A 21219-nucleotide genomic window follows, 5' to 3' on the forward strand; every position below is an offset into this window, starting at 1 on the left:
TCATAGAAACATGTTAGCGGTCTTACAAGATGCTCTTATAATGGCTGATGCAGCTCTTCAAACATCGCCAGATTCAATAACATCGGTAATATCTTCTCCTCGCAACAGGAGAATTTTTGGTGCGCCCCAGTTTTCAAGATAACTCTAATTGGTACCAAAAAAAAACAAGAAGTTACTTCCACAGATCAATTCATAAACGAACGGATGTTTACAACACAACCTTTCAGGTGTGAGCTGGTCACATCTGTTTGGTTTTAGCTAATCACAGGCAGGTGAGGACTATCATTTCCTGCTATAAAACAAGACATTTTTGGAATAGAAAGAAATCTAAGTCACTTCGTGTTTTCTTCTTTTGTCTATTTGAGCTAGTCAGTGAATGAACTCCATAATTTTGCGCTATTAAAAGACCTTAGGTCAATATTAAAAGTTAACTTTTAAAAAGCTTTGTACAAAATTATATTATCATAGTTATATGGTATGAGTTATATGATAGTTATACATAGTTATCACAGAATACGTTATAATTAAATTGAACTATAATTGAAAACGAATACATTTGGATTAGAATGATGAATGAATAAGAATACGTCACGTAAGCTGTTAGTGTATAGTAGGGATGTGCCGCGAGGAAGATTATTCGGGTTCGTGCGAACCCGAATATCATGAAGGTCGACACGAACGAATCTCGAATCTATTCGTATTAGAACCAAACAATAAAATTTCCTTCAAAAGTTGTCAAGTCTTGCTTCTAAAATGACGTAATTGATAAACAAATCGCTTTCTTTCGAAAAATAGTGTTTAATAAACGATCGAAAAAGCAAAATCGTTAGGAAAACGACCTTCATTGTAAGTAGGCTACTGCTGACTCTAGTTTAGCATTGTCGAGAAACTAGATCAACCATTTTGACGAAAGTCAGTAAATTTACTATTAATATTGTATTCGGGTTCGCCATTGTTGGTATTCGTGTTCGCCCGAATCTTCCATAAAGACGATATTCGGCGAATCTATTCGGGTTTGGGTTCGTATCGGCCCATCCCTAGTGTATAGTTTAGAAACGTCAACAGCAATAAATTACTAAAAGCTCACGGTGGGTTACTGCCTTGGGACAAAAAATTCAAGATAACTTTGGCTTGATATTATTCTTGTTTGTCGAAGATCCCTTTACCCACCGGACAGAATGAGAAAATCTTATGCTTAAATGATTCTAAAAACATTGACAAGTAAGCATGACAAACCTTTTTTTCTTAAATTCTGAAGAAAACCGTTTTTTTGTTTTCCAAATGGTGGTAAAAGACTCTACCATGCTGAACACTTTTGATAGCGTTTGTACTAAAAATTTTCGTATCTCCGATTTCGATGTTTTCTAAATGGGTTACTTAGCAACATATGATTGGGAATCCCCTTACACGGAATATGAAAGCTAAGTTTGAATGTGAAATTGTTGGTAACACTTGACAATGACATTAAAAGGGTCTATGTTTAAACTAGAGTTATAACTGGGCTTGGCAAAGGTTATACCTTCCAGGCTATAGAATACCGGATGTGATAATGTAATAACGCTTGTGTAGTTTTTATTTAAATTGTATAAATTATCGGTTATTGCAGTCTAGCCTAAACAAGTGCAGTCTAGAATGGTTGAAAATATAGGCTAGGGCGCTACGCAGATAGGTGGTCATTCCACGCTTTTCGATAAACAGCAAATTTTGTCATGTAACGAATTCGATAAAAAGTGGTATTGATATCTCGGAAATAACGAATCGTCAACAAGAACAGTTTGTTATATAATGTCCAAATTTGTTACATATTTATCCGGTATTTCATGGCATGATTTGCCTATATCTCGAGTACGCAGACCCGCAAACTCAGGTGCGCAAGGCTAGCCAATTGTGCACTTACTCACTCTTTCTCCAGTGCATAGCTAGACTAACATTTATAAGAAGAGATTTATCTAACACAATATCAAAAATGCCTTTGGCCTGGTTAGGTTTTCTATCGAATTTGGATTCTTATCGAATTTTAGCCAATCATTATAGGCCTATGGGTAAATGTATATATGTTAGCTTTTTCAGGGAATATAGGGGATTTTAGCAGTGATTTCGGTACAAATTGAAATCGGTATGCTTTTTGGATTAGTGGTTTTATCACAAGATTTTTTCTCTTTTATTCTCCTCCCTTCTCTCGTTATTTTATTTCCTTCTTTCTCTTCACGCGCCCTATATTTCTTTGTTTTCACTGATGGCAGATGTTTTGTTTTAATGCCATACGGTCCCTTTGGACATAAATACTGTAAAACAATGGACTTATACTGAGATTTACTTATGTTATTTAGACCAGACATCTACGTACGTATTACTCTGATTTCATAACAATATTTTTGACTATACCATACTTTTAAGATTAACATTTAGTAACAAAATAATAATACTGGTACGGTCCTCTCCTCTTATTGAACCGACACCTACACTGGTACGGAATCACAATATTTTTTCTTATATTTTGTTTCCTGTTTTCAGTTTAGTCACACGTAACTGTATGTTAAGATAACTTATAACCATAAAAAAATTTATAATGTAACAGTAGTTAGCATGGTTGACAGAGCAGAGAGTCGTATAGGAACTGCGGATTCTTCTCAACCTCCAAGTCCCATTCCACCATGGCAACAGAAAAATTCCCTGCGAGCAAAACAACTGTGGGATCTTTTAAGGTGCAATTAAATTTTGGTGTTCTATGCTTTTATTCATATACTTGCACTATGATTGTATAAATTTATTTGTTTGGTAATTACAAACATTAACTTCATTGTTTGCGACTGGCATGTCTACTGGGCTTAAATCCTATGGAAGTTATGTATGTATTATATTTTACTATTCTTCATTTTTCATGTAGGCAGGGGTTAAATATCGGGTCTATATTCTGTATAATACATTTCAACATTTTCATATTACAGTAACATAACTTAGTTAAATTACCCTTCTTATTGGTATATTCTTCTCTACTGTAGGAGGTCAGTTAAGTTATCAACCGATCTTGTAAAAAAAGCTGATGTCCTTCCTTCAACTGTAAGCCATGGTGTTCACCACATTCGGAAGATAAATCATGATGAAGAAATTCTTGACATTGCGTATAATCCTACTTCTGAGGTGTGTATACGTGGTATCTTCTGCAAGTGTGCTAATAGATAGTGGTCACCGGGGTGATATGTGTCATCCATTACAAGTTACAACCATCCATATACCCATACACTCATTGCATCTAACTCATTGTTAGTTGTCCTAAAGCAAAGGTCACTGAAAAAAGAATGCAAAAAGATGGATGCGGGTGCTATTATACCATTTAGAAAATTGTTAAGTAAACAATGGGTGCAATGTGCAAGATATACACGAGTGTTGGCTGGACTTCAATATATTTTGTATTTTCAAGTAATGATGAGTATATATACTAAATGAACAAAGTATGGCAGTTATATAAGAAAAAGTTATTAAATTAAATACATAATAATGGGTTGCACGGAATTACCTTACCAAATCAAACCTTTTATCAAATGCTGGGTTTTTCAACTAGGTTTTTACTGATCTCCGTAATCTGTAAAATATTCAGTGAAGTTTGATTACTTTTAAGCCGTAGAAACTGTTAGAACATGATATTTTATTGTCTGCATACGAAAAGCTAGCATTGCTTAAAAGTTTTGCCTTTAAATTTTGATTAAGTTTTATTTAGTTGTTGTTGTAACTTGTATTTAAGGGCTCTCAATTGCTGTGTCGTAGTGATTTTATATAATTAAAATTGAAAAGCTATTTCACTGTAGTGGGTTGATATGTACAACAATTCAGGAATTCATCACAGTTGACCAGCAATTCATTCGTATTTTTTTTGATGATGGTCGTCGTAAAGATATTATAGACCTCGGAGAATCCATACGTCGCCTGATTTTGTGCACGCAGTCCAATCAATATGTTACACTGACATCTTTAAACGAAATGAAGGTGAAAGCTTGATTTTAGATTTTGCTTTTTCTTAATAAAAACATTTTGTGGGATTTTGTGTTCAAAAATGTATTAGATAATTATGTTAAAGTGATACTTTTGGAATATTGTTAAACATACTTATATAGTTTTTATTGATTACTTACTATTCTACCTTTTTGGTGTTAATTCAGGAGAATTTATGATATTAATGTCGATTTATTCTAGCTTTTCAGTAGTGAATTTGAATTGCTGTCAGCTGCTAAAGCCCAATATAAAATTAACTGGTAAGTTAAACAAATGCTTGAGACTTTATTTAACTATGGCTATTATTGGAAATGACATAAAAGTTAACTGCATAGTGATATCAAACCAGTCCTCAATTCAGGTTAATTAATTATACCGTAGTTGGTTTTCCGTTTAAATTGATTTAGAATGACTATGATGGTTATTGTTATGTCCACAGTTTGATGTACAATGAAAGCACGAATGAAGTTGTCACAGCAGGTCCAGGAAATGTTGTGGTATGTGTCAGATATTTTCTGGATTGATATATTTGAAACTTTTCTCTTATTATGTCATTTATAAGTTTATAAATTTTCATTCGTAAGATACCATAAGACACACTGCAACTTCTGCATGATATTTTTAGGAAAATGTTTACATATCATCACGACATTTTTTATGCTGGAAAAGTGCATTTATGTACTGAGTACCTGTACAATCAAGTGTGATATTTTGCCAATTTAACGCTTATCGTTTTTACAGACATGGTGTTTTCGATATGGCAATCGGTATTTAATTCCTCATCGTGTAATTACTGAAGGACTGACCTGCAAGGACACATTTGACAAAATAACTTTGGAAAATACACAGAGTAATTCTCAGAGATGTTACGCTGTTTGTGGCACTGGTGTTGCTGTAAGTTCTTGTTAGCTTGTCTCCTACTGCGATTGTTGGTTGTCTAAGTTTACAAGAGTATGTTAAGAATGTTTTAGTTTATCTAACTCTAACTTTGTTGTACTGCATAAAGTTATTATCTGATTTTGTTGCTTACCAGGTATTCAACTTATTCCACGCTTCTTTGCTGATTTACAAAAAGGACTTGCATGTCAGAAATATTACAAGGTCAGTAGTCTAGCTTTGGAATCTCTTGCTGTAGCACTTAGTAATGCTGTAATGTTTGTTAGTGATTGGTACCATACTTCGATTGTGTTTCGTTTTGGTGTTATGTCTGTGAATATGTTTGTAATGTTTATCAGTAGTTTTAACTTAATTTTGCATGCTTGGCCTTTTGGTATTGCTTGATATGGAATGAAATATATATTCTGCATTGGAAAAAGTCTTTGTATGACTTAAAATTGGCGAAAATTCTTCAACACGTCCTCAAGTCTGTGTTATCATTTTGGTTTTTGTGTGTATTGTCTCGTAGACTCATTTTTTGTGGTCTGAATCCAGCTTTGTGTTGTTGATTGAGATCACTGCATAAAATGAGCATTCAGCAAGCCGTCGTTAATGATTTGCCCATTACAACTATAGCATAAAATTCATTATCATGACAGTCGAACTTGGTTTGCATATTCACGAGTTCAGTCAATACACTGTAACCAATGCACAGCCTAGTTGAAACTGTGTATTTGCTGTAAATTTTATAAATATTGGTTTTCAAGTTGTGAAGTTAAAACAATTTCAGATGTTTTAGTGACATAAACAGAATTCTTATGACTAACGGGAACTTTTAGGAAAAGTTTTGTCATTGCAGCATTCTCTTTTTCAATCCGCTCAAGTATATAGTGACTGGGTCACGCGATGGTTCAATTAAACTGTGGGACGAGGATTTTCACATTCAACTGGTTTTTGTTGGACATCATGGCCCAGTCAGTTCTCTTCAACTTTACCCACAAGTAAGTTAAATTAATTATTGTTCATGCTTTCCCAATCCCAATTGAAAATACATAGTGCATTGATAAAATAAATATTATTAGAGTAATGTGTAAAATAATATACAATATAACAATAATATATAAAATATATACAATATAATTTTATACAATATTGGTTGGTCGCTTTTGTAAAAAAATTTCCTAATTAAAAAGTATTATTTATAAACAGCTGATTCATAAACTGTTACAGGGTTTGTAATCTTGTTTTCTAGGGCCCATACATTATGTCTACATCACATGATGCTAGCATCAGGGTCTGGAGCTTGGAAACTAGAGATGAAGTTGATCTGTAAGTTTTTATTTTGTTTGAAAGAAAAACTAAGAGTAGTTTAGATTTATGAAGGTCATATTTCGGGCTATCATCTACAGCAGTGATTCCCAACCGCGTCTCCAAGCTAGCCTTCTTGCGGCTCTCATTGACCCCTGAAAATCCCACAAAAATATGAAAAATCTATTTATAATAATTAGGGCCATTACACCATGTAACACAAAATTTGTCCATGGGTTAAAACTATTATTTTCTGATTTAGTATGGTCTAAATCAATAAAAATGAGCATTCAAAAAGTTCAAACTTTGGTTCTGACTTTATGAGATTAATTTATTGGAATTTTTTGACTAGTTTTGCTTTTTTAATGCCTTTGCTCCCACTATATTTTTTTGAATCAATAGAATGGAGTTAAATCTAATTTTAGTTGTTGTTGTTGGCTTTGTCATAATGAAATAATAACGGAAAATGTTGTTTCCAGAATCTATTTCTAAAAAATTACATAAAGAAGAAAAACACATGTATGCAAGGCGATTTTGCTACACAAACACGAGACAAAAGCCTTAAGGCCTGGTGCTAAAGGTATTTATTCAAAACTGTTACAGAGCAAACCTACGCTGTCAATTAAAGCACTCAAAACTTATAACTTAATCACAAAGAAACATTTTTTCGAGATTGGCGACGATATGTGAGTTCACTTTCACGTAAAAGGTTCCATATATAGTCCCCCATCATATTTTCGTTGTACTGTCCTTGATAGCGTTCCTCAAAATACCTGATATCTTGATGAAATCTTTCACCTTGTTCTTCTGAGTAGTCCCCCATGTTATCCTTAAATTCATCAAGATGAGCATGTAGTACGTGTAGTTTCAGCGACATCTTGCATCCCATCTTCCAATACGCATCCACAAGTTCATCGACAAGTTCCCTGTAATTCTCTGCCTTGCGATTGCCCAGGAACCCGTTAACTACAGAAACGAAAGAAGTCCAAGCTCTCCGTTCAACCTCAGACAGCATCTCTGGAAAATTGATGGAATTTATCAGTCGCTTCACTTCATCTTCTTCATCCAGTAAGTCCCATTGCTTTAGTCTGGAAATGAGTAGCTCAGCATTCGACTTTGTCAATGACAGTTCCCTGACAAGATCGTTCATGTCTTCTTGGTTGGGGTAGTAGGGACACCTTTCACCGCCAACTCGGTGTTGAAGATAAGCAACTGATGCATCCGTTTCTGAATCTGTAGAGAGTGCATCTGCTACGAAATGTTCATCTCTCAAGGGTGGTTGTGGCACAGGCATGTCAGTCGTGTTATGGGGTACAGGTGCAATAGATGATGGAATGTCAGGGTAATTGATGGAAGGTGCATTCTTTCCCTTCCGTTGTTTGCTTGGATCCACCATACAGAAGTAACAATCTGTGAGATGGTTTGTGGGCTCACGCCAGACACGGGGGATAGCAAAACGCATTGCCCTCTCCCCTAAACCAACCTTCTAGAGTACGACGGCAGTATTCGCATATGACGTGTGGTGCCCAATGTTTATCTTGGTCACCGACTGGCATGCGAAAGTATGCATGATAGGCTTCTTTCGCACGCCTGCAACTCTCCAGACAGTGCTTTTTTTGCAAAGAACTCACCACACACATAGCAGAAGGAATCTGCTGAGTACTTGCAACCACGGCGAGCCATACCACACTTTTAATAATGGCGATAGAATTAAAAAATCTGTAAAGATTCAACAACCGAAGTTATGGTGGTATAACTAAGATTTTTCATGTTTTTTCGGCATAAGCAAACAGAATATAGCAATTATTTCCCAAGGACAAAGAATTTTTTTTTTGTTACATAGTGTTATTTTTTGACTTGTCAAAAAAAGTCAAAAATTGGTCAAAATTGGTCAAAATTTGTGTTATTTTTCTTGTTAGTGTTGCTATTTGTTGGTACATGATTTTATGCTTTAAAAATTTCGTTATAATTACTTGAGTATTTTCATGCGGCTCCATACGTACTCTGAAGTTTGAAATTCGGCCCCGACACCAAAAAAGGTTGGGAACCACTCATCTACAGTCTTATACTTTAACTCGGAAGTTATTATATTATACTGGTATTTGATGTTTTAGCTCTTCGTATAATTTGGTGAAAAATTATGTGCAGGATCAAAATGGATGACCCTGTGCTGGGCTTAGGAACAATCCCTCATAACTGTCTACTATTTTCTTATTCAACGTACACTGTAGACCTATGGACCATCACGCATGTACACCAGATTTTTACCACAATTGGGTTGGTCTCTGTTTGTTATTGCTCCAAACCAAGGATATGTTTACTCATTTAAGTTTCTCCATTTTATCTAGTTAAGTTTCTTTTTGTGACATTCAGAGTAAGGTTTAAATTCATCTGAACATTGCATTATATGCTGATTCTTCATATATCACTCATGCTTGCTCTTTAGCCCATTCATTTACATCAACGTGGTCCAACTTCTTTTCATCACGGGCCAAAATCTGAAATTTTTTTATCTTGCGGGCCAATGTTTTTAAATTAGAACTGAAGAACAATGTGACATTGATATTAGAACTGAAAAAAGTTCTCTTTTTTATTAAAACTGAAATTAGAATAGTTCAAAATTTAGCTGATAAAATTTAAATGCTGATCAATGTGACATCTGCGGTCGAGGTTCTTCCTCGACAATAGCGACTATCAAAGCTGACTATCAGTTCGCGGGCCAAAAAATCGGTGCTCGCAGGCCAACTTTTGGCCCGCGGGCCTGCAGTTGGACCACGCTGATTTACATATAACCTTAGAATTTTTGGGGCCAAAATTTTGCTGGTGGGTTAGTTGATGATTATGGTTTGAAATGTAATCCATTTCTATGTTTTATATCAATTATATTTCTAAAATTTATTATCCTCAGATCACGTGTCCAGAAACTGAAAATGTCATCCTATTACAAGGTGTTTAAAATATTTAGAACATAGGAAACTTGATATTTGGATTGGTTGGTGTGGAGTATTTTATATGATGCTACAATTATACAATGTGTGTTTAAGCAAACATTTTGCATCTTGTGTCATTGTCATATATGTCTCAACAGCATATTAGTTTGAGATTTAAATGCTTATTCTACAGCTCGTTGATCGTGTCGTGTGTCAAAGTGAAGATGGCACCATTCGCCTCATATCACCGGTAGATGGCACCGTAATAACGACCGTTTTACCCTCTTCTGCCAAATTAGCAATTCCTTCCATTGAATCCTCCGCGAGCAGAAGTACTTCAACTGGATCAAGCAAACGACATAAGCATGAAGAAGTTTCTCTAATCGATGCTGTTTACTGCTTACCATTTGAAACAGTGTTTGCAGCATTCTCGAACGGGAATGTTGTCAGAGCAAGCACCATTGTTAACCCAGCACAGATAAGATCAGTTTGGAAATTCGAGAAGGGTATGTAATATAAATAGCAAAACAATTATCTAAATTCATCGAAATGTTTTTCAAGCTATCTTTTTGTCTTTTGTTTTTGTGCTTTGATCTTAAGTGCAGAAGCACTGCATGTTGTAAAGCTGAAGATTTTCTATTTAACATAATGATTGTTATGTTCTAGGTGAAAAACCGAATTGTTTGTGTTTGTATGAATATATCCTAAACACGCCCGACTTACAGAAGACATGGGAAGACGTGAAAGCAGGTGTTAATGTCAGGAAGAAAAAAGGAAACAAACCAGAGTAAATACAAAGTTTTCCTGGCAATTTACGGATGCTTTTCGAGTCATAAATATTTTACCTTTTTGGTTATATGATACATTTTGAGATTTTATTGTGTAACAGAAAACAGTTAGCTCCGATGTACATTTAACACATTTGTTAAGAAACAAACTAATTGTAACTCGCTTACGTGCTAAGCAACTTGTAACTCTGATGCAAGAATGGTACATTTTGTAGGTATGGTAATAAAATGGTCTTACTTGTTGGACGAAAAGATGGTTGCATTGCCAGCCTGGACATGGTCACTGGGAAGGTTTTATTCAAAACAGAAGCACACGGAGCCAAAGGTGTTATTGGATTGCTTTCGAATGTGCGACATGACCAGGTGGTTAGTGCTGGTCGAGGTAATTTATTTATTTAATTATTATTTGAAAATAAATAAATATAATTATAAGTAAATTATATTATTGAATTAAATTATAAAATTAAAATAAATTACATATATAAATAGATTTGATTAATATTTAAAAGATTAATTTTGGTATGGTCAAAAGATTCAGTCTGTTAAATGTTTGTAATGATACTGCAAGATATTTGTGATACAGTAGTTATATATCACAGTGTCAGGTATATTTACTGTATAGGTTTGGTTTTCTGTCTTTCTGGTATTGAAGTAAAATGAATATATACTGTATCGTCAGGAATGCATTAGGATTGTTTTATTTTGTTTACGATGAATTTAATATCGACTGAGATATTGTTTTTTATAATCTTTGCTATATTTCTCTGTTTTTTTATGGCATGTTCTTCAATACTTTGCAAAACCTTACACAAAATTTTAAGGTGGTATCGAAAATTTCAGATAACGTTGTAAAGGTGTGGAAAATGTTCCCTCACACCAATGATGCTCTTGGACTCCTGATGTCATTTTACTGTGCACACACACCTCTTCACATGATCATCTCAGGAACACGATTAGCAGTTGCATTTCAACAGGTTGCCACTGCCACTTACACGGTTGTCATGTATGACTTGCAAAGCAAAGGTTTGTGTTTTAATGAAGTTGCCGTTAAATAAAGTAATTTAGGTTTCAGATAAAATAGTTTAATTTAAAAATATACTATTGTTTATATTACCTTTTATACCCACACATTGAATGCAGAAGTTGTAGGGATAGTTTAGTTTATATAAAATATTAAATGAAAAACAGGGTAAAGTTTGGCACTCTGAAAGTAACTTTATATTTTTCGATATGAGCTTTCGGAAGCATAAGCTTGCTTCTTCAGGTGTACTATGAAAACATGTAGTTCATATGTTATCATGATTAATATAATCTTTGTGTATTTTTTGAAAGTTTTCAGAAAGTCATTACTCATTAGTCATTACTGTTCCATACTTTACATACAGAACGATATGACCACAGTCCAAATTATGACCACACCGATCAGCTAACTGGTCTTGCTTGCTGTCCACGGCTCAAGTTGTTTGCTTCGGCAAGCAGAGACGGTACAATAAAAATTTGGAATGATGTTAATGCCTTAGTGAGGTAAGATGTCTTAACAATTTAAAACTCAATCATGGTACTTGTAAAACTTTGCGGTTCAAGTTGGTTTTGTGTGACATATCAAAGACTCATTTGGTTTTTGGAAGAATAACTTTTATTTTTTTAATGAAAAGTTAACGCTGTTGCAATGTGTGTCTTAAGTAGGCCAGAATCATGAAATGTTGACCAGCTTTGTTGGTGAACCTTAATCATGACTGAAATATCAATATTTTAAATAGATTACTAAAAATTAATGAAGAACCCAAAAGCATCGCATTTTCTACCCAGCGTGGCGATTTGCTCATTGGTCTTGGTAGAAATGTTCACTTGATAGAACACACCAACTACCTTCCCAGAATGTTCCTCTTTAAAATGGTGTGTATGGAGTTCCCGACTTTGGTGAAAGAAGAAGCTCTTCCTCTAAAACAGGAAGTTCTGGCTACTTACGAAGATAATGTTGTTAGAAAAGTTACGGTGGCAAAATCTTCATATATGAAGTAAGAGCAATTACACCAACAAGAACAGAATCCTTATTGTACCTCAAATTTGATGATTTCTAAGTTCTCCGCGATTAATATTTGTAATCGTACATAGAAGCTTTAGTATTAACAAGATAACCAAACAACAAATACATAAATTGCATTGTAAGTAAAAGTCATGTGTTGAATTTTCATAATTCCAAACTCCCTAGTTTGTCAATTTTCATTACGTTTTTGTGTTCAATCTCCTGTGAGTGGGCGTGTGATAACTTTGTTTTGGTTGTTGACTGAAACCGAATGGTTTTTCTGTTTCTTTTAGAATGGATTATGCTTGGGATCCAATGACCAATGAAGAACAGGAAAAGCTCTCAGAGGAAGAACAAGAACGAAGGAGAGAATTTGCTCTTCTCTCTGCTCGTGATGCCGAGCTTGAAAAAATCCGTGATGGTGTTTTAAAACCAAAGCGAGCAAACAGGAAGCCAAGCAAGAGAGCAGAGTCTTTGGCGTTTAAGAAATACATGACACTGTTTTACAATAGGCCTAAAAAACTAAACGTAATTGAACTCATGCTTAGATATAATTTTTGTACTTTTATTATTTACAAAGCATTTTTGCCAATCAGCTGTGTAATTTGTATCCATTTAAAAAGTTTGTTATGGACATTGCATTCTGTGTTTGAAATATGCTCATTAATTATGGTGTGCTTACATAAAAAAGTTTTAACTGCATTTCAAGATAGGTCTTTTGTTCCTTTACGAAGTCTCAAATTACCGTTGTAAATGATTTTGTTCAGATACCCGATGAAGATGATTTTGATCCTGACCCACCATTTGTTAGACATCCAAGTAAGAGCGACCAATAAGAATCGTTTTGTGTGCTATCAAGTTGTAGTTTTAAATATTTTCAAAATTATGCTTCGGTTTTGTTACAATCCTCTGTTTATTTATCCTTTCAGAAGTGTTAATTTTTCTCCAATTGTGGCACCAGGTTGTAAAAGACTTGATTGTTTGTTTTACAGCACCTGAGGTTTGGCAAGATGAGATGAAAATTGGATTTTTCCCTCCGATCAAAGAAGCTAAACCAGTGAAAGATATTCTCGATGGTGGTGTGGAAAAAGAAAAGGTATTTTTTCAGAAAGTAAACCAGTGTGTCAACTGTGTAACATGTTTTGTGGATGATATGATTTTTTATCTACAAGGATCCCATCCAAGCAAACAATAATGTTTTGACTATGAGAAGGGTGACAGCGTAAATATTCATTTCCAGCATTGGACTGAATCCGGTCCCAATTATGATCCTGTTCAAAAGTACATTATCAATCCTTGCGGGTTTATACCGAACTCAATTCTCATAAAATTATTGTGGCCTCAAGACCAAGTGAAGAAGATAGCTGAAGAAACTTACAAGCCTCCAATGCTGTCTGAAGAACAAATGGAAATGCTGCAACAAATGAATACAAATCAAGTAAATGCTGTGTCATGCTAAATGCATATGAATAGTAATCTTATTTCATTGATTACTAATTAATTATTAATAACATATTTCTCATAATGAACTGAGTTATAATAAGAAATGTTAAGTTTATGGTTTACTATAAATATCAAGTCGTTGTCCTGTTTTAGCCAGACGATGAGAGAGATTTGGATAATCAAACACCGTTAGTATCTCAGGTATAGTGATGTCAGTATTATACTTAATTCTCAAGGCAGAATGATATGTTGTTATGTTAGATCTTTTAGTTGAAAAGGCTTTTGAGTACTGGACGGAGAACATTATGGTGATTAGAATCATTTAGTTTGATAGAAATGGATATTTTAGAATGCTAAATATGTTTTAAACTTGAATGGTTTTAAAGATATAAAAATCAAGGAAGTGCGCTTTAGTGATTAAAATAAATATACAGTTCTCATCCATCGTAGTAAAAATTGATGATTGAGACAGTCTTTTTGGACAGGAGAGAAGTAGTTTTTAAGATCGATTTTCCGTAAATGTCATGTAATCATAGTGAAGTCTGTTTAAATCACAATGCTGCTCTTTCATATAGTTGTAATGAACACAGGGAATTATTTCTCCATCCCAAGAAGGCGATGATGATGCTTTGTTCTTAACGGGATCAGAATCATCTACATTTGAAGATGAGCAACGTGTTTTGGACTTTGGTGATGAAGGAGGAGCAATTGAACCATCATGTTTGTTTTTTTGTCATGATATATCTGAGTCGTTTAAACTAACTTTTAGAGGCAATAAGCGGTCTTCAACGAAATTTAAAAGTCTAGTTGATGTTAAATTTAGTAACTTCTGTTGAAGCCTTCATTCTTTACCAGAGTTTTGCTAGATAAGCTTTACGTCTCATAAAGATTCGCCTATGAAACATGGAGTGTTGAACTTAAGTACACATTGCAAAGTCTCTCTCTGCCCATTTATTTTAAGTAGATGCTTTTCAGGCGAACCGATTATTAAAAATCACTTTCGTTTTGCATTTATGGAACATTTCTTCTTAAAATTGCATCAGTGCTTCTTGCATCTTTGAATTATTATAAATATGCAGCTGGCTTGAAAAAACAAACCACTCGAAAGAAAAACAAAGCGAAAGCGGTGGAGAAAAAGCCTTCAGCGTTGATGGAGAAGATGAGGAAAGCGATGGAGACTCCTCCACCTCCTCCTAAGGAGCCAACTCCACCTCCCACTCTTCCTCCACCAGAACGTAAGCTAAGATCATCAAAGATTTTTTAATGTTATTCCGATTGTCATGCGATTTTTTATTAATAACGGTTATGATTGATAAACCTTACATACTACTAATATCAGTAGTTGGTTAAGTATACCAATTTATTAATCGTTATAATGCTATGGTGCATATAAATAGGGATAGGGCAAATATAATTTCAGTCCGAATATTCTATTTAACATTGGCATATTTCCAATATCCGGAGTTTTTCGAGTTTTACCCAATATTCGGCATCGTGCTTAGTGTTGTTATATATAGCATATTTCCATCAATAACAAACATTGTGACATCATACCCGAGTACTCGACCGAATAACAATGCAACTTTTTGGATTCTACAAATACCAATGCTCCACCCCAACCTGCAAATTTATTTATTCTTACCATAGTATATGTTCTTTAGTTTTTTCTTTCGATGTTGTTGTTAATTTTGGTTTCTTTCTTTTGAAACCTCCATTTTTAGAACCAAAAATAAAGGTTCCTACTCGACCCACAAAACCCATCGTTAAATTTGTGTCACGACCTCCCCCTCCGAAAGATCCAACACCCCCGCCTCCAACCCCACCACCCCCGACACCACCTCCAACCCCGCCACCCAACTATCTGACCCAGTTTGAGGGGCTTCCTTGGTATGAGCGCCACAAGGACTACATAATCCAGGTAGGATTTTATCACTGATAGTTTAATTGCAAGTTGTTTGAAGTTGCTAAGTTAAAGCTGTGATTTTAACAAAAACCGAACGCTGTGTAATATGGTAATAAGATTTCAAATTTGACCCTCGCTAGAGCTGAGTGTATTTGAGGATTTTAGTTATAATGCAAGAATATTACCTTAACTTGTCACGTGTTATGGAGAGATGTGAAAGTCACTTCTGTGTGATTATGTCGCATCACTTTTCGTTTAAATTAGAAAACGACGCCATCGCAGTAGAAATTACGTTGTCGTTTTAAAACGACTCGTTAAAAATTTCGTTCATACATCTGCTGAACGCACCTTTGCCTTGCCTTTCTTTGTAGCTGCCATGGTATCTTGCCGGAAGTAATTATACAGCTGTAGTAACCACTCTTATTTTGTTTACAATTTACATCATATCAAATACCAACTTAAATCTATTTCATTTTTTTCTTCTACACACTCAATTTGCTTCAATTTGATCCCAAAAAAAGTAGATTCAAGTTTTCGCTTGTCGTGCATGCTACGTGACCTACTTTATGCAAAGCAGTAAATTCAACCGTGATAGAGAATATAAACTGTCGTTATGTTTAGCGTAATCTCTGGCGTTTGTAAACGAACGGTTGTTACTATTTCACCAGAAAAAAAGCTATCGTGCGTTCAAAGCCATTTTTATGGATATTGTTAAACAAACTTTTATGTTATATTATTATAACATAGTAGCTTAAACCTAAACTTAATATTCTGTTTTAATCTAAATCTAACTTCATTTCAACCTTAAATAGCTTAAATTGACTCTTTGCAAACCCATTCTCCCAACCTAATCGCTTATCTTTAACTATGGATGATACCTGTTGCTGTTTTTTTACTGAAAACGTTGTCAAAACAATTTTCTGTTTGGTGTAAAACTTAGTTTAAAAATCAAACCTTGCCCACTCATGAACGTTTTTCCAATGAATTAAGTACATTACGTATTAAGTACATATTGCCACATCATTAACTTTGTGTTATTTTCCATTTCAAAAGCGGTTACTGAAACCATATTCCGCTCTTCAATTTTTCAACGTTTTATGTGACGTCATGGGAATTTCCATTGACTGGGATCATCGTTGTGGAATAGTGAACGCACTTCTCCTGCTCTGGCAGCAAGAAGGAATTGCGGAATCACGTCACGTGGTGGCTTCAATGGGTGCAATACTCAATGCTTCTGTTCCACCTACGGCAAAAGTATGCAATGTCATGTTGTTTGAATTATGATGTGTGAAGCTAAGTTAAGGTTTAAGACTTCCATTGCCTGTTGTTGTAACTGAAATTATAGTCGCCAAAGTTTTTGTCGTTATTTTACCTTTCTTAATTTTATTTTTGGTGGGGTAGGGATCTCACCTACTGTATCATGTCATTGAAATGAAAGTGAATGTTTATGTAATAAAAGTGATAATACTATGTTAATCAATTAACATAGCAAGTTAACTAATAAATTAATTTTTGCGCAATTTAATATTGCCAATAATTTACGTTTAAGTCTAGATCAAAAGTAATTTCCAAACATACTTGAAACCTATTAAATTAAATTCGACTGAAACGAAATTCCTGTGAAATTGAAGGAGCCCAATCAAGCCCAATATCTTCGAGTTGTCCTCAAGTTGTATCAGACTGTGAATGGTGGATCGGATGACTTTGTTATCGAGCTCCTCACCAACTTCCTGGAAGGAGATCAGCATCACCGGAGCTACATCCGGAGCATTCTCATTGAGCAAGGACTTCAGGTGTGTCTGCTATTGATCGAGTTTAGTCACGGTTTAACCATATCAATGATTAACGATTTGATGGTGACAGAAAATAAAAAAATGTTTTGTAAACTACAAGCAGAAATTAAAACCCTATTCGTTTATTTCGTTAACAAGCGCTTTTAGTCAGCACTTCAGCTGCTAACCTCAGCGTTAAAATGATCGAGCAAATTAATGTTTCGTAGGATCCCCATCAGTTCTTGAAGAAAGAATTAGAGTCATGGGAAGTGTGGAAAATGGACGAGACGAGAGCGCTGAAGCCACAAATGCGCGACATGGTGCAAAGATGGTTCGATGACTGGAAAACCAGATTCAAGGTTGGTCAGCTTGTCGTTCTGATGAAAGTATTAGAGGGAGCTTTGTGTCGACTCATACAGTGAACAACATTTCGCAAATAGAATACAAGAAGACGTTTAATATTGTATGTGGACACCTGTGTAATTTTAGTTTATTCTTTATCTGGGCGTGGGCGTTTATCAAAAATAATTTCTTGTAAGTTTTCTGTTTTACTTTTCCCTAGTTAGCATTTACGCATCTTTCATACCTACAAAACACCATACATATTTGTTATGCTCATCAACAAGTGGTAACGTTTGTATAATATCAGGGCATTGGAGTAACTAAAATGTATTATGCAGAACCACATTGACCAAACGCTTGAGCAATTAAAAAGAGGGGATGTAAGAGGCAAAATCCGGCGTCCCGGTTTAAGTAAAACGGCTGAAGGTGGTAAAAGGGTTCAATTTGCGATACCAGATGGATCTAGAACCGTTGCCGCCATGGAGGTAAATAACATGGAATTTTTAAATGTGGGTAGAATTCTTAGAAAGCTTTTAAAACAGGTTTTCTACCCATTGCTAATTACGTGTTTCCTCACAACCTAAAATATTTCGCAAATTTTAATGCGTCAACTGCTTATAACCGGTTATGGCTGGCTTCACTTAGGTTGTTAACTATTTTTGCGAAATAATGGTGGAAGAGGAACTGGAACGTGTGCGATTGGCCAACCTTAAACCAGAACCCACGAAGAACACTGTACTTGTTCTGCCTAAACTGGAAGGAAAACAGGTAAAAACCGCTTCGAAAGCTTTCGCAATCGCAGTAACGTGCCAAAATTATCACGCGATTTTCCTTCAATTTTAAAAATTTTGGGTAAGGTAAATGTCATTTTAATTATATCGCGTGACGCACAATGTGTCGCAACTAGTGACCAATTACATATTTAGGCGATAGTTCGTCTCGGTGAAATGCATACAGCACGCAGGGTGCGTGAACGTCTGGAACTGGCGGTTGAATACAAACTTAATCCACTGCTGCGGCCCTACCCCGATCTGCTAGCAGCCTTCACCAACAAGCTTCACTTACCAGCCAACAGAGTGCACATGAATCCATTCCCTAGCGAAATAGACAAGTAAGTGTTGTATTTTATGTACTGTAGATAAGTTATTGTCAATGGCGTAATATGGCGTTGCCTGTGCTGTCGTAAAATTGTTTAGCTTGAAACGGTTATGACATGCGACAGGTGCCAAGTTAATAGCAAGCTGTTTCTGTTATAAACGCATATAACAGAAAAATTTCAATTGACTTGTAGCTGTAGACACCTAACACCAGCAGTGCTATGAGACATTACAGTTTCCCTTGTCTAATTTACGGTACATTTTTCTCGAATTACTAACACTATTTTGTATGTTTAGATACGATGAAATGAGTGACATGTATCAACCAATCCTGTTAACGCTGAAATCCGCAGCACATCAGAAGTACTTCATTCCAGAGAAATCTTATGTTCATATGGCTTGACTTTGTTTTTGTATCACTGTGATGTGTCGTCTTTACGTTTCCTGTGTTTGTTTTCGTAAGCAAAGTTTAGTTTTAGCCCAAGGGTAAATTTTAGTGTTGTCTTTGATTATTGTGCTTGCACTTAACAACCTCATTTGCGATGAAAGATAGGCCTATGTCAATAAATTCCGATAATGTCAACGATAAGTTTCGTGTCTCGCTTTTACAAAGTGTATTCAAATCTATAATAAGATAACATGAGAATCAATAAGCGACCTGTTAGATAGCCTAAGCAACTAATTGACTGTTATCAATACTCATTGCAGGCCTACAGTTTCAACACCTGAATTGGTTACGTCCGGGGTATCCGCAACGTCGATCGCAGATCGTTCAAAACTGTTTTCAATATTTACTCATAACCAAGTTTTCTTTTATTTTCATATTCAATTAGTATATTATCAATTACTTTCGTAGTCAATCATTTTGCCTTTGCAAAAGTTGCAACACGATTAATTACGACGTAACAAATTTATTGTGCAATCACCACAAAAAGAATGCTCTGTCTACGATCGAAGCTTCGCTGCTTTTCAAGAAGCATCCAGCAATTTAACCCAACTGGATACACCAACAATCAGGTTAGGGTTAATCTTATGTTGCAGGATCGACTAAAGCAGAGGTTTTCAACCTTTTTCGTTCAACGACCCATTTTGCAACCCACTATAATCAGAAGACCCCCTTCTAAAAATTTCCAGCTAAACATCTGTAATGTTGTTGTTCATTCACAATAGCAAAATAAAAACAAGTAAATGATATTGCTGTTAAACAAAGACTCATGTATTAACTTTATACTCATTGAAAGCTCTCGCGACCCCTAAAAAAGGCTAATGACCCCCATGGGGGTCGCGACCCCGAGGTTGAAAACCACTGAACTAAAGTTTCGGTTTCCAAACAACTCGACATCGCCGACACAATGTTTTGCTAAGCGCATGGTTGAAAGTAGCTGGCGTGCAGTTGGGTGAAAAAGTTTAGACACACATCGTTGGGCTTCAATTTAGGGAGAAAAACAACTCAAGAATAACTTAGTGCTTAGAAGTCAATAATACATTGTCATGCTTTCGTCTGACAAAAATATCTTGGCTAGCAATATTTCACCGGAAAAATTATGCTTTCAAAGCTAGTCTTCACAGTTTTTTAATTTACCTGACCTAACTTAAATGTTATGACATAACAACCTAAATCTAACTTCTAATCTGAATCTAATTTCTATAAAACCTTAAACAGCTAAAATCAACTATTCGCATACCCATTGCCCAAACCTAACCGCCTACTTGGAACAACGGGCTGCATGACAAATATTTTTGTGGCATTATCCCTGCTTAACCTTGATCATCAAGAAATGTTTCTAAAACTGGTAAAGTGTTTTTGCGTCCTGTTCACCAGGCCCATAATTATACTTGAGCGAGGAAGTGTAGCTTTTGTAGGTTCTGTTGAACAGGACATCAAACGCCACTTAAAGCGATAATTATGCTTGTAATAACTAAACTAACCAACCTATAACTGTGCATTGTTAACATGGGATTGTGATGTTTGGAAGCTTATGTTAATATCTTGCCTATTATAACCTTGAGCGTACAGAGATGTTCCTTGAATTGATAACATTCTGAGTCTTCGCAACTTCAATCATGAATGTTTTTTTTATGGACCTTAATGTTGTACGGCAGCTCTTGCAGAAAGTTTCATTGCTGGAGGAATATTAATAAGGAAAGGCTTTGCAGGGAAATATGTTTGAGTAGGTGATAAATCACATTAACTTTCAAAATTTAATTTCCCCAACTGATTAATTATTTATAATTACTAGAATCAATCTATAAATTTTTACCATGCAATCAGGGTGCGCGAAGAATCCCACAATTTCGTTGTTGACTTAATGGTGCGATGCCATTTTTTGCCGTTCAAATATTTCCTGATTTCAGATCAACAAATACTGTGGTGCGAAAGCTCAGTCTGCGTTGGCCTATTCCCCCGACGGCAAACGTGATCTGGCCTTTTGACCGTTATCAGGGAGCGAACACCACACAAGCCGATAAACTTGTTTTGAGTAAATCTTACCAGAGGCCAACCAAAGTTTACCAGACCAAGTAGTACTATAAATAATTGCGTCAGTGGTTACTGACACAGTTCCTGTAAACGATAATAATGATTAGCGTTAAACCCAACAAGAAAATGCGGCCTGTCTAGATCTCTATGGCATTCTGCAAGGTCTTATCAACCACAACATCTTGTCTTTGACAGGTCAAGCCTTTAATGAAGGTCACAACGAGTTTAAGTTTCAGGAAAAGTGTTGTCTGAGCGTTGGGTGAAA

The 21219-nt window shown here is 35.4% G+C and overlaps 1 protein-coding gene across 2 annotated transcripts; it reads left to right on the forward strand.

The window, feature by feature from the left end:
- The first annotated feature begins 394 nt into the window (after positions 1-394).
- On the forward strand, positions 395-19079 carry LOC143451728 (uncharacterized). 2 transcript variants are annotated; one of them, XM_076952448.1, is made up of 32 exons: positions 395-2705; positions 3003-3141; positions 3832-3984; positions 4192-4250; positions 4430-4487; positions 4732-4884; positions 5024-5091; positions 5726-5867; positions 6119-6195; positions 8323-8451; positions 9083-9122; positions 9298-9610; positions 9771-9891; positions 10108-10274; positions 10733-10915; positions 11278-11416; positions 11653-11910; positions 12212-12446; positions 12686-12737; positions 12911-13014; positions 13159-13356; positions 13515-13562; positions 13952-14081; positions 14441-14596; positions 15083-15279; positions 16318-16518; positions 16896-17057; positions 17264-17395; positions 17717-17863; positions 18024-18146; positions 18305-18489; positions 18773-19079. In XM_076952448.1, exons 1-32 carry the CDS (start codon positions 2587-2589, stop codon positions 18876-18878), a joined length of 4494 nt encoding a protein of 1497 aa, XP_076808563.1. In that variant the 5' UTR covers positions 395-2586; the 3' UTR covers positions 18879-19079. The 2 variants fall into 2 exon arrangements, with proteins under 2 accessions (XP_076808563.1, XP_076808564.1); XM_076952449.1 differs by lacking the exon at positions 13515-13562 and having other exon boundaries at positions 397-2705.
- Positions 19080-21219: the final 2140 nt, after the last annotated feature.

This window comes from Clavelina lepadiformis, chromosome 4 (assembly GCF_947623445.1).
Source record: "Clavelina lepadiformis chromosome 4, kaClaLepa1.1, whole genome shotgun sequence".
In the NCBI taxonomy this organism is placed as follows: Eukaryota; Metazoa; Chordata; class Ascidiacea; order Aplousobranchia; family Clavelinidae; genus Clavelina; species Clavelina lepadiformis.

Excerpts from the sequence above, each read along its gene's own strand:
- LOC143451728 (XM_076952448.1), top strand. The coding sequence starts at position 2,587 with ATGGTTGACAGAGCAGAGAGTCGTATAGGAACTGCGGATTCTTCTCAA. Across the intron at positions 13,015-13,158 it reads GTGGTGTGGAAAAAGAAAAG|CATTGGACTGAATCCGGTCC; the intron begins GTATTTTTTCAG and ends ATTCATTTCCAG. Across the intron at positions 13,563-13,951 it reads AAACACCGTTAGTATCTCAG|GGAATTATTTCTCCATCCCA; the intron begins GTATAGTGATGT and ends TAATGAACACAG.